The sequence below is a fragment of the Anser anser genome, assembly GCF_964211835.1.
Source record: "Anser anser genome assembly, chromosome: 6".
Lineage (NCBI taxonomy): Eukaryota > Metazoa > Chordata > Aves > Anseriformes > Anatidae > Anser > Anser anser.
The window spans coordinates 33,132,245-33,145,387 of record NC_139726.1 but is presented as its reverse complement, the minus strand read 5'-3'; the positions used below and the strand labels follow the sequence as shown (position 1 = coordinate 33,145,387).

General features: G+C 41.3%; 1 protein-coding gene across 13 annotated transcripts in view; it reads right to left on the bottom strand.

Annotated features, from left to right (window-relative positions):
- ERBB4 (erb-b2 receptor tyrosine kinase 4) overlaps window positions 1-13,143 on the bottom strand; it is a 581,012-nt gene that overhangs the window by 193,484 nt on the left and 374,385 nt on the right. For all 13 annotated transcript variants that reach the window (XM_083841514.1, XM_083841527.1, XM_083841529.1 and 10 more), the window contains one exon: window positions 9,081-9,215. In XM_083841514.1, the coding sequence (XP_083697640.1) occupies window positions 9,081-9,215 (135 nt within the window). The remainder of the gene's footprint in view (window positions 1-9,080; window positions 9,216-13,143) is intronic.

Genomic DNA, 13,143 nt, shown 5'->3' with positions numbered 1-13,143 from the left:
CTGTTAATTGTGTCTTTCTCAGTGCTATCCTTTCTGTGCCCATTACTCCTTAAGACCCCTGGCTTTGTAGCAGTTCCCTTGCTAGATCCCTGGATTAGGCTCCAGCAGCCTAAGGACTGCTGTCCCTCGCGCCATTATTTATTCGCATTAGCCAGGTATGCTTATGTTTGTTACTTCTTATTCAGCGAACTCAACTGTTAGAGGCATCGTATTTCCATTAAATGCCATGTCGGCATGCCTTTCAAATCTGTTTCAAGGACATTCACCAATTGACAAATCCCTTCTGAAAACACTGGCTGAAGGTATTTATTAGGAAACTAAACTGATTCCCTTTATTCAAAACACACTGTTCTGAGTTGATGAAAACATTACCATCACCTTCAGGCAGTTCAGCTTTCTGTACCAAAGCAAAACAAGTCCTATACCTCATGTATTCCTCCATATCCAGTTATATAACCTGGCAAAAGCTATTCTTTAAAGTAAATTCTTTCTGTTACTATATATGTCTTTCATTTCCAGGTAAGTAAACAAATTCTGTCCTGACTAGAGATTCCTTAATGGTAGGAAAAGCAACCTCCACGTACACTGAACAAAAAGCGGTTGCAGGACTTGCTGGCTGCCTATATTCAGCTCCGATTTAAATTTTCTTTCCAACTGAGATATCCATGAAACTGTAACTGCTGCTTAAATGCCATGTTGCAAGCCTTTGAAGCGTGCTCCACACAGAAGGAGCTTTCACAAAACGGTTTAGTTATTTGTGGCTTTTTACCTGAAAGAACAGCTTCTCCTCCTGGCTTTGCCCTGGTGACACCTGCAGCAAGGAATGTATTCTGTGCCGAGACCACCTCTCTGCAGAGGCCCCATTCGCTGGTCTCCAAACATACATTTAAAATGTTAATTGAACTTCAAGTAATAACCTCAGTGAAAGGTTATAATTTAACCAGCTCCGCAGTAAAGAAGGTCTTCAGCACATACTTTCTGGAATGCCATTTACTCTGTAGGTAGTTTCCAATTTAGATGTACACCAGAAATGATATGCTAGCTATTCTGAAAGCTGGCTTTAAGCATGAATTAGTCACTTTCCTTCCTTCCTTTAGCCAGGATACAGAAACATACCGCTGTTATTTTGGCCTTCTTCAGAGCAAAATCCTTGTGCTTCGAAGAAGAACACAAAACCTTGCAGGACTGACTGGACAAAAGGCAGTTAGCTGACGTGTGCCTCGGTACCAAGGGCTAGGGGGTTGATTTACATGGATTCACAATAGAACATGAGGCATCTCCTGGTCTAAAGGAAAGCTTTCCACGTTCTTTTATCTACACAGCATTCAGCTCTCCCAAGTCTTTACTAACCAACGGCATTTTTGCTGTGACACCCGAGGAAACGGGCCCCATCCTTGCTCCCACGCTGACACCTGACTCCCAGAGTTACCAGGGTGGCTTCCGGATGGCAGCAAATGAGGACTGGTCCTGCCCGAGAGCGTTCTGAATGGTCCACTTGGAAAAGCTGGTGTGCACACATCTAACTTGTCACACAATTCGGCCACAGCATACCTGAGAACTTGTGGAAGGGTGGTATTTTTGGGAGAGATTGCAAGGATCTGAGGTACCCCTGTTCTTCATAACTATCACATAATTAATTCAGAATTAATTACCCCATGGTTTGAACCAAGTATAAATTTCCAGATACACCACTAAGGTAAAAATAATCCTCTTCTACTGTTGAGACTACTCATACCAAACGTGATTTAGTGTGCCCTGTAACCAACAAGGCCACTGCTGAACGCTACACCAGGGGCTGGCTACCCTGCAGACCTCCTTCTGCAGCTGTAACGAACGGCTGGACACAAATCCACCCACTTCCCTTGCCAGCCACTCCAAACACTGATTTTTATTACCTGACGGAGAACAGAGCTTTAACACTTACACAAAATCCCATGCAAATATTAACTCATGCATTTTGCTGAAACACCTTATAAGAATACACAATGTATGCTGAAAGGCATGTACAGTAACTAGATAGCTGATTTCTACTATGTCAATTTAAAAACAGTACGGGACTTTTGGCCTCAAAGTAGGCTGGCATAGAGAGACAATTTTAGCGAACTAAGTTTTTACGAAACTGTCCCCATTTCTGCAATATTTTAAGGTATCCTTTTGAAACTGTATTACACTTTTTGCTAGCATGTGGGAAACTCACAGGAGAACGTGGTCCAGCAAACCCTCCGGTATCAGGGCCAATGGCGTAACAGGTTAACCTAAATAAAACAACTCACAAAGAGAATATAAAAGAATAAAAGAGGAAGGAAGAAAAAAATTTTACGGAGCCAGCACTGATTTAAATCAACCGAATGCACCCTGTACAGAGCCAGGTACGTCGAACAGCTGTACTGCTTCCAAACGCACATGCACCCAGGTAAGGTCAGTCGCAGCCTGGGGTGTCTGCTGCAGGAGAACAGAGAGCTGACTTCAGAAGCCACTGTGCAACTGGCTAGTCCATTTTCTGTTCCTTTAATTAAAATGCAAAGCACTGTCTAACTGGTAAACATCTAATTAGATTTTTGTCTATGTTTCAACACTAATAAAACACGTGAAAATGCATTTAAGTGCCAGCTAATTGGGGACTCTCCAAAAGTAGCTGTAAATGAGCAATTACAATGCAATTGGGGTGTGGTTCCCCAGGGATCAGCCAGCACAGGACTGATGCTTTTTAATATTCCAGACAAAAGTTCAGAAATTATTAGAAAACCCCAGGCAATAAAACATACAGGTGACAGGAAGACTGAAAGCCCAGCAAATAACAGTGAAGAGCATCCAGTATTACAGAGGCAGCCAGGCTGGCTGCTGGTAAGCTGGGGTCCCTCACACCAAACGCCTTTCCTACAGCCAACTGTAAGCCTGCACATTTCAGAATAAAGTGTACAGGCTACATTTTCTGGAAAATAGGGAGTCTCTAAAACACACAGGTATCACAACAGACTATCAGGATCCTCACATGAAGCTCAAACACAAAAGATACAATTTTAACTTCCACAGGGTATTGGTTAAATCACTAATAAAACACTTTGTATGCTTTGCTTTCCCCCTTCTGAAAGAACATTGGAAAATATTTTACATCGAAGAGCAACTGAAATTATACTAGAGTTGGAAAGAAATTCCTCACAGTGTGAGCCACAAGACCCTCTATCTGTTTAGCTTATGAAAAAAAGATCAAGAGGTGAGCTGATTACGCCGTACAAGCCGCTACTGCAGGGAGAAAACACCGGGTACTCAAGAGCTCATTGAGCTAGTGAAGGTGTAACAAGCAATAACATCTGGAATTTAAAACTGTGTTCAAATCAGACATAAAGGCACCTAGTGTTATTTCTTTTAACAGTAAGGAAGTAATAAACTTCTTGAGGGACAGCTATGACTTCTGTAAAGCTTCAGGGCAGTGCTAGGAGGATGCATAGGGCCGAAGCCCCACTCTCGTGCAGCCAGGGACTCTAGGATCTTCATCCCCTCCTGGGGTCAGGGCTGCAACTCAAAGCCAGGTTGGAAGTTATGCCGCGCTTCAGAAAGCTACTGCGCTCAACGCCAGTCAAACGGATGGCATTCCAGGTCCTCTGCAGAAAGGAAATCAGAGCTAGTGATGTTTCAAGGCTTCTTTTGCCCTTAAGAAATCTATGAATCAATAAGTAAAAGAGAGGAGAGAAATTTTAAAGGAGTCTTTCTGTTGAATACAACATGGGATTTATTGAATCACAGGTACACAGCTGAAGACTAAGACTTTTCTTCCCATGCATCATGTTAGGAATGTAGAACTACTACTGCATAACTCAGAAGCTGTGGTTTTATGGTATCAGGTGGAATTAGATAGAAGGCAGTGACAGAGAAGGACGATGTTATGAATAATAAGTGACTGAAGTTTCTGCTTGAAAAAAGTTCTGCAGATCTCAGGGCACTTCAGAATCTGAGCAGAAACTCCAGTTCAGGACAATACTTGAAATTGGGCCCAATTTTCAGAGTTCGGTTGAAGCTGGACATTAGTTAACTTTTGTCCTATGTTTTTCTGAATAATTTGTTATAAAGCAGCAATTTTTTAAAACTTGAAAATGGCAGGTAATCTTTTAATCTTTATTACCCAGACAGTTACCAGCTCCATCATGAATATGCATCCATAGATTTCAGTATTTTTAAATACATTGTTGATTTGTTTCAATCTATGCTATTAGCTACACCCAGTGACCTCAACTTCATAATTCAAACCCTCTGGGCTTTTCTGTGAAACAAGAACTCCATGTAAAGCTGTGCTGAAAATTCTGATTTAATACTACAGTCCTTGTCAAAACCTGCAAAGGAGCTCAGCTGGAGCAATGGGGTTCTAGCGCACTTCCTGCTCCGACTAAACCAAGGAGGTCAGTGAGGACGCTGAGGACACGGATCAAAGCAGCTGAGTTTTCAGGTGTGCTGCACTTAGTCTCAGGCTGATCAGAGAGGAGGAGTTCTACCAATGTCAAGTCATTTCAGGCAAGAAGTTTACTCCTTATTCCCTGCTTTATTTCTTGCACCATTGTGGGGAGCTGCACCTTGGGTTTCCAGCTCCGAAGGGCAGATCCCTACATCTTTAATTACAGGACCAAATCCAACATCTGGATTTGGTAACAGCGGAATGTGGTCTTGGAAGTGTGGCTTCAGCATGCTTGGCTAATGCCTGAATACATGGCTTAGTTTTGGAAGGAGAGAAGACAGATTTTCTGCACTGAAGAAACAAACCAAGTAACATAGACCTAACAGGAAAACTTTGTTCCTTGGACAGTTAAGCATTTTTGAGATTCCCAGTGCCACGTGTGCCTAGCTTAGAAACCTCAGGTTGAAAACACTGTTTTCAGTAAATGGAAGTGAAGGCTATTTTCAATTACAATTAACTGTAAAAGCTTCATCTGCAAGATACCAGTCTGGAAAGGCTCTGCAAACAGTAAATACTCGTAATATCTCAGCACATGAGTCAAAATGCCAGGCACAGAGGAACCTGTCCTCAGAGAGCTGAAGTACACATGGTCCCTGGTACAACATTTGTTTGTGACACTGCAGCAGTACACACTGAGCTTTACACCCCAGCCATCGGCTCTACTCATCTTAACAGTAAGACCGTGTAAATTCCAGGGTGTCTAACATGAGCCTTTCTGCATGCATTTGATCAAAACATGGAGCAACGTGTAGAACGCATTTTAGGTTAAAGAACAAGAAAAAGGTCAAGCAGCATTTAGGATTCAGATGTCTACAGCACTCCTACTATCGTGGTTAAGACACTAAGGCGTTTTCAACAGGCTTCTTAACACTGATGTGACAATGAAAGAAGGGAATTGGAAGAATCTGTATCCCTGGAGTTCACTGGCCATATCCTCTTCTGCCTAGCATTGATCTAAATGAAGGGGAGTGCCAGAGAGCTGGCAGATCCAAGGTATGAAACAAGCACAGAGACAGAGGAATGATTTTATTTCAAAGCATTTTCATTCCTCTCCACCCTTTTGTCTTCCTCCTCTGCTGATTGCTGTGGAGCAGCAGGGAGGGCTGCAAGTGAAATTATCCCTGAAGTGGGACCATTATCAGCTGTTCGTTTGGCTGGGGAAGAGAGCACCGGCAGGCAGCTTGCAGCACCGGCTACCGCAGCAGGGATGAGGCAGGAAGAGCACAGCTGAGGCCAGGCACATGCAGGCTGGTGCACCAGTGCTCCTGGTAGGACTGGCGTCTGGTCTGGCAAAGTCGAAAACCCAGCAGGTGCTGCCAGGTTCCTCTCTGAAGGTGAGCCCTTGTTCTCGAGGACCTTAGGGGAGATTTCATGTCTGTTACTCTTGGCTGGAAGCAAAACTAACAATGCTCCAATACTGAATCATGTTTTTAGGACCTGCCCATAGTATTAAGCATCTGACTCTGACGCTCATGCCAGTTAGCATCCTTTTGTCCCTACAATATTCTCTGCCAGGGAGGCCTACGGAGGTGGTCACTGTGAAATAGCCCTAACAATTTCTGGGGCAAATGCTATTCCTCTATTCATAGCAGACAGGGCTAAACATGACACGTAGGTTGATCCATCTACCCGGGTCTTACGCCAGCACATGTTTACACAGACTTTCCTAAATGACTACTAGTACTGATTTTGTTGAGCTTGACACGCAAGATCTGGCTGGTTTACATTCACAGATGGATGAAGCCCCTCTGACAGACCTCTTCCCTTTCCTGTGAAGGTTTTCAGAAAAGCAGTAAAAAAACACTCATTCTTTTCAAGATACTCTGACAGGGAATGTCCCAGAGGGCCTTCCCTGACATCTTTTGCACTTACTGTATTCTCAGTAACACCAAACAACGTGTGCTTACTAAATTCCAGTGGACTTAGTCAAGATTTGCATTTGATAGAGGCACCTGAGACTTCAGGCAATTTAATACATTTGTGTAAAATAAACAATAAAAATATACGCTGGATCCAAAAAGCATGACTCACAGTCTAAGTAGGAAAGTACCAAAGACTTTGTGATGCACTGAGCATCACTTGCAGCAGTGGAAAAATAGTAAGGCTGGGCCCAGCAAGCACCCACACTGCTTCACAGATTCTGAAAAGTGACATGTGAGCCAAATTTGAAAAGCATGTACCTTACTTAATGATACTCTATAGAGATTTCCATTCTAGGGTTATAATTCAATGTTCATTTCTCTAAATCCTTTCTGTACCAGCAAAAGTAACTTGCCTTTATTGTTTCATAAACTACCATTGTAACATATTCCCCTTCTCCTACCTCTTGACAGGTAGTAATAAGGTTCCACCATTCTTGAGTGATTTTATTTGAAGGCTTTATTATATTTATGTATATATTAATACACACACAAGAAATACACACACACATGGACAGCTATTTAATTTTAGGTGTTTCTAAATGGTGATCCCTGTGCCTAAATTCTTTGTTTCCCAAAGCCTTAACAACTTTGTTAAACCATCTTACCCATTTTTGGACTTCTGTATAACAGGGTTTAGATTTTCACCTATGTAAGTTGTGAAGACAAAAATAGTTTGGATTAGCTAATTAAATAAAATTTCACAGGACTTGTGAATAGTATTGAAATAGAATCCACTGTCTTGGAGAAGGAGACTTATGCTTATTAAATTAAATACAGTCCAACTGGGCTCTTCTCAATCCCAAATAGGGGAAATAAAATTTGGGTAGCCGTCTTAAAGAAGTTGCCTTACTACACAGCCCTCAGTCTGAAATAATGCTGCTTATCAGGATTATCAAACACAAGTGGCAAAGCACAAAATGTTCCTCCCTATGTTTCAAAGCAGCTCAAAAGGAATGATTAAAAAAAAAAAATGTCTCCAGAAAACTGGACCGAGATACATACATTCTTTCATCCTGCTGGGGGAGCTAGCATTTGCCTTTATTACTTTCTGGTTGTGATTCCAAAAGTACTCAGCGCTGACCTTGTTCTGATTCCTCTGGAGCTACCAGCAGAACTTTTGCTAGCTCAGAAAGAAAGTATTGATGTTGGTTGCTTTTTTAAAAGAGCTTATTACCTTGGTATTGCAAAAGCATTTGTCTTGAGCTGGCAAAGGTTAAAAGAAAACCCAATAACAGAACAAAACAGAATAACAACCAAGTCTTTTTCGTGTTGAAGTAATGATTCATAAAAGGCTACATACCGGCATTCCTTAACCTTCAAAGGCTTTATTAGTTCTGCTTAGAACTGATCATCACCAGTGATGAGATTTTTAATATGCAAATAAGATAGCTGGCTGCGTTACAACTATGTCAGGTTTCCAGCCAGAAGGCAGAGGAGTTGAGCCTCAGCTCCGGAGCTGGCAGACCCAGGACAAGTGGAGTTTGGCAGGCTCCCGCAGGAAGCTGTATCTCAAGTAGCTCTGCTCTTTATTTGAGGGTAGCAGGTGAGACATACAAAAGCAAGCTGTCCTTACAGAAAACAATTATACCATAAAACACTTAAAAATCAGTTAAAAATCAGTTGCTGCTTACAAATTATGGGGATTCATCCAATGGCCTTTACCCAGAGTTTTATCTTTTTGTTGAATTCCTAACATACTGCTGAAGGATTTAAATTCTTTCTTGGTTGTTGTGGCAGCTAGAGGCACAATCAGCGATTTATACATCCTTGAGGGACACACCTCAGGATATGGCAAGCAACCCAGAATGTCCCTTTATCCAGAATGCCCAGAACAATGTCTGCTGTGGTATCGCGCCTGACATCGGATATAAACTTCTTCCCAGCCTATACCTGAACTTCAATCTCAATACATCCTGAGGGTACTGTTTAATGGCATGATAATCATTTTGAATACACTTTGCTGTACCAGGGAATATTTAACCTAAACACTTTGTACCGCTGTATCACTAATGAATTCACTATTGCTCCAAAAATCATCAAAATACTACTGGAGGTGAGTAACTCCAGGGAAGGGAATTAGGGAAACAGGCCAAACAGATTAAGTAAATTATATAGATACTACAAGTTCGAAAAAGAGAGTATTAAAACAGAGAACACACTAAAACCAGAAATATTGGCTGTAACTGTAAAGACCACCCCACCCTCTGAGTATTCTGTTTCTTTACCAGTACACACAACACAACAGGCTAGCTGTATCTTTGAGGTTCATTTCTTATCTAAAGTCAGAATAGCCATGAGCTTGTACCATAGTTACTCCAGCAGCTAATTATGATGCCATAGGCAGAACACTGTGACTCAAGGACCAGACTGAGCAGCAGGAACAAATGCAAAACAAACAATAACGTCTGTGCTTCTACAGTAGCACAGTGGCTTTAGCAATAAATAGAAAAAAAAAGAATCTGCACAAGAGAGAAAGCAGATGAGAGAAAATTCAGAAAATGCATGATGTTCACAAACACGCTTTACAAAGTGTTTTTAAGATTAGACTAAGTGTTCCTATAAGCAGCACACAAACTTTGAAGAACGCAGTAGGAGGAGAAAATTTACAAATACAATTCTGCATAACAGAGTATCAGGGAAAAACTTGTGGTCATATTTATACCGTGTCATGCTGTGCTGATGACAAGACAAAGAATTAAACTGATACTTACATCCCGAGCTGCCATTCGTTGGAACCAAAGTGAAGTTGGAGGCCCAGGGGTTACGCACAATATCCTGCCAATGAATGGTGTCTGCGAAGCAAAGAAATTTGTTCTGGCCAACATACACCCCTCCATTCAGTATTTCTGCACAAAAGAACAAGAGAACATAGTTATAAAGCTTTAGACATACAGCTAATTAGGTTTATTGCCACTGTGTGTACTGGAGAGAGAGGGCATGAAATTCAAATGCAAAGATTCTTACAGTAACCTCAGCTAATACTTTGAAAACTGGATGGCAAGTAACATACAGTATTTGTAAACAGGAACCATTTATATATACACTGAAGAAACCTGATGAAGACAGCCGCACAACTGCTAGATGATTTACTGGGCTTACTTGTTGCTCCAGTGTAATCATGTGTAAGGGTATTGTTATTCGTGGGTAAAACAACTCTCAAGATTTAACTGACTTTAAAAAGCACAAGCAGTCAATCATACTATGCTGCATTGCATTAATACATATGAATACTTAAAGCACATAGTAAACTGATACGCTCTCCTGGGGTATGAATTTTCTGATCCCAGAGTAAATAAATAAGGAGGGTTCATTTGTCAGGATATCTGGAAAAGCACCCCCCCCGACCACACTGCCCTGCTGGTCAGCTCTGCAGTCCACTCTCTTCTGTGCTGGCTCACACATTTTTTCTATCAAGGAATCACTATCAACCTTTCCAATTTTGTAGGACTCCCTTCTCATCAAACTTTTAGTCATAAATCCTATTTGAAAAGTCAATACAGAGACCATGTTCTTCTATTAATCCCAGCCATCTACCTATGCAGGTTATAGCGACAGAGCGAGTCAGGGCGACAATCACAGCCAAAGCAGGACCCAAACTCGCATCCTAACTTTTTTAATGCTACAGCATCTACATTCCTTCGTCACAAAACACAGGCATTTCAATTTCCTGCCTCTTCAGCCGTGAATCTACTTTCTGAATTTCAAGACTGACCATAAGTAGTTTCAAAACTGCGAAAGTGACTCAAATTTAAACATGAAATGCCTGTTTTCCAGAGAAAACTGTATTTTTTAAGTTCCCTCTTCCCAAATACTGTGATCCCAAACCCCCACTGAAACATCTTGCTGGGAGCTTTGCACCTGAGGGAGATGGTTTCTGAGCAGATAGAAGTTCCCATGATAGGCCATCACAAATTGGAGGGGGGGGGGGTTCTTTGAAGGAAATTTAAAAATTTGATAAGTATGGAAAGGTATTAGTGATCATTTCTCTATTTCAATGTGGGTTTTCCTTTTTTTTTTCCCTAGATCATGTTTATTGTGTTTATATCAGTTGATTTTTAAAAAATAGCTTGTTGCCCTACCTCGAAGGCTTGATTTGTCAAATCTCAACCTAAAAATGATCTTATGGCTGTTAGATGTAGCACTGGGGTCTCCTTTGGAGCAGTAACTCTTTTTTCACCCTCTACACTCTTGCTCATATTCAGCATTCCTCTTTTTAACCTGACTCCTGTATTTCCAAAGCAGAGGATAATCCTTGTGTCTTTCATTGAGGTTAACAGGAGCAATGCAGCTAAAACATCACGCACTGCTTAGTGTCAGAGATTCCAGCCTCAGCTAAGAAATGTTGAAGGTTAGCTACTAATGGCACTTTGCAATGACATTAAGTGGTGCTATACAGCCAGGAGTGTCACACTTCTTACAGAGACATTAAGAGTGAATCTCGACTACCGTGGCAATGACTAGGTTGTCTGATAGTCCTCACCTCCCACAAAAACCTTTAAAAGCTGTAGAGGTAATACCGAATACCAACATTGACCAACAAGGAAGGAATTACTGTGTTTTTCTTTTAACATTTGAGTTTACAGGCCATGGCATGTGGAGGAGGTAGCCCCTAAGAAAAGAATTATTAAATAAAGGATCATCTGTAAATACATCTTTCCACCATATTAATCAGTTCACAGTATTAATACCTATTTCTTAGAAATCTCTGGTTTAAAAGCTTGGCTTTTCATTGAAAAGGGGCTTAAAACCAAAACCTGTAATAATAATCTCGTACAGGAGAGAGTCCACATTAGAGATATAGCAATGATCTGTCTGTATGATATTCTTATGATCCCTGAAGAAAAAAAACACAAACCCATACAGCATCTGTTCGCAATTCTGCTCAGGGGAAAAAGTGGGACTCAGAAGCACACTTGAAAACATGATTAGTGATGATTTCTCTGTGTCGTCCCAGCTACACAGGATTAGCTAATCCATGATGGCCCAGATTTTGATTAAAAATAACATCTAACAAGCCATGAAAAACTGAAAAATCTACATTCAGAGCTTCTTAACCACTTGCACATGATTCCAAATAGTGTCACTATCAATTGGTACATCTGAACACCTGCCGCTGGCATAATTTCTGCTTTTTAGAGCATTCACTCATGACAATACCTATCAAATTTTCTCTTTTCTCCAAGGAACTTTGATGTATTCTTGTATATCAGGCACCATCTCACTCTAAAAATAATTCTAATAGTTTCAGTTTGTGGAGAAATACGTTTTTCAGCATAAAAGTGACCAGAAACTGGCCCCTGGCCCCTCTTTACCGAAAGCTTTCCCTGTGGTTTACTAGGAGCAAACATGGGAAATGCTCTGACTTCCCTCATCACTGAATAAGAAACATTGTACCTGTCGTTTGAGCCACAAAACCTGATGTGATGTATTTTTCCCAAACAGTACCATTTTTTACAGGTGACGGGATTAAAGTTTACAGGTCTATTCACGTGGTGACGTTCTGAGAAACCTGGGCTCTTACAGACTTATTAAATAACCAGGAACTCAAAGTTTAGTACAATCCTTAAGGTGCTTTTGCTCAACTCTTCCCATTCTGTTGGATCCAAATCCAGTCTCCTTCTGCCTTCCTTCCCCGCTTGCTATTCCACTTTCCTTTATGCAGAGTCCTCGGCATGTGTAAATCAGCACAGATGTATTGGCTACACTGAATTAACAAACTCAAATGCATTTTGCACTTCTCTGCCCTCTCTTAGCAAGAACAATGCCTGGAAATACCTAATAAACCCCATTACATGTTAAGCAAATGAAGCACAAATGTAATCAATATACAATAGAGTTACTGTATAATGAACTCATCATCATAAAGTCATCATCTCCTTTTAATTTACAGCACTGCAAGTGAGAGATAAAGTTAAACAATAAACAGGAGGAGAAAGGCAGGGATCTCTGACTACGCAGCTGAGCTAGGGAATGAAGCCAGCAGAAGAGCACTTCCTTCTTCTCGTGCAACAGCAGAGGAGCCTTCCTGCCTTCAGAGGCTGCAGGAGGAACCAGAACAAGTCTACCAGTGGATTTTCTGATTTCTCCTGCGAAGAAAGAAGCCAGTTCCTGCCAAGAAGGACAAAAAAAGGACCGTTTGCAGCGACATATACCTTAAATATAATTCTAGGGAGACTATTTTTGTCTTCTAACACATTTTTTGTGACATTGGAGAACTGCTAATCTAAGTCCACCACCGCTGCCTGGGATGGACAGCAGGCAGAGCACTCAGCTCTAGCAACCGCTGCCTCAAATACCACCTGCTTCCTGCAAACGTTACCTTAGGGCTTCCACACTACTTGAGGACATAGAGTTATATAGGGGGATTTTGAAGCACGGGTCCTACTGGCTTTCATTGGGAAAGGAGCTCCTAGAGGTGGCAGACGATTCTGGAAGCCTTCCTTTTAAGCTCCTGATAGCCACACTTGAGTCTCACCACCTCCCATTTTGGCACTGAAGCTGCAGCTGGTGCTCTGAACAAAGGAGTAGCTCCAAGGTCTTTTGCCATTTGATTCTGAAGTGAATGCAAAATCTTATCATCTTCCTTATTAGAGCTACTTCCCTGGCTTAAAAGCAGTATAATTCTGTCACCCAAGTTATGTGAAAATAAAGCAGCAAATGCACTGGCCACTGACTTGTGCCATTATTTTGCTTATTGTGTGGAGAGCTGCCAAATGATTCTGGGGAACTTACATCTGCATATTATTAAAATTCTATTAAATGGTCATTTATCCA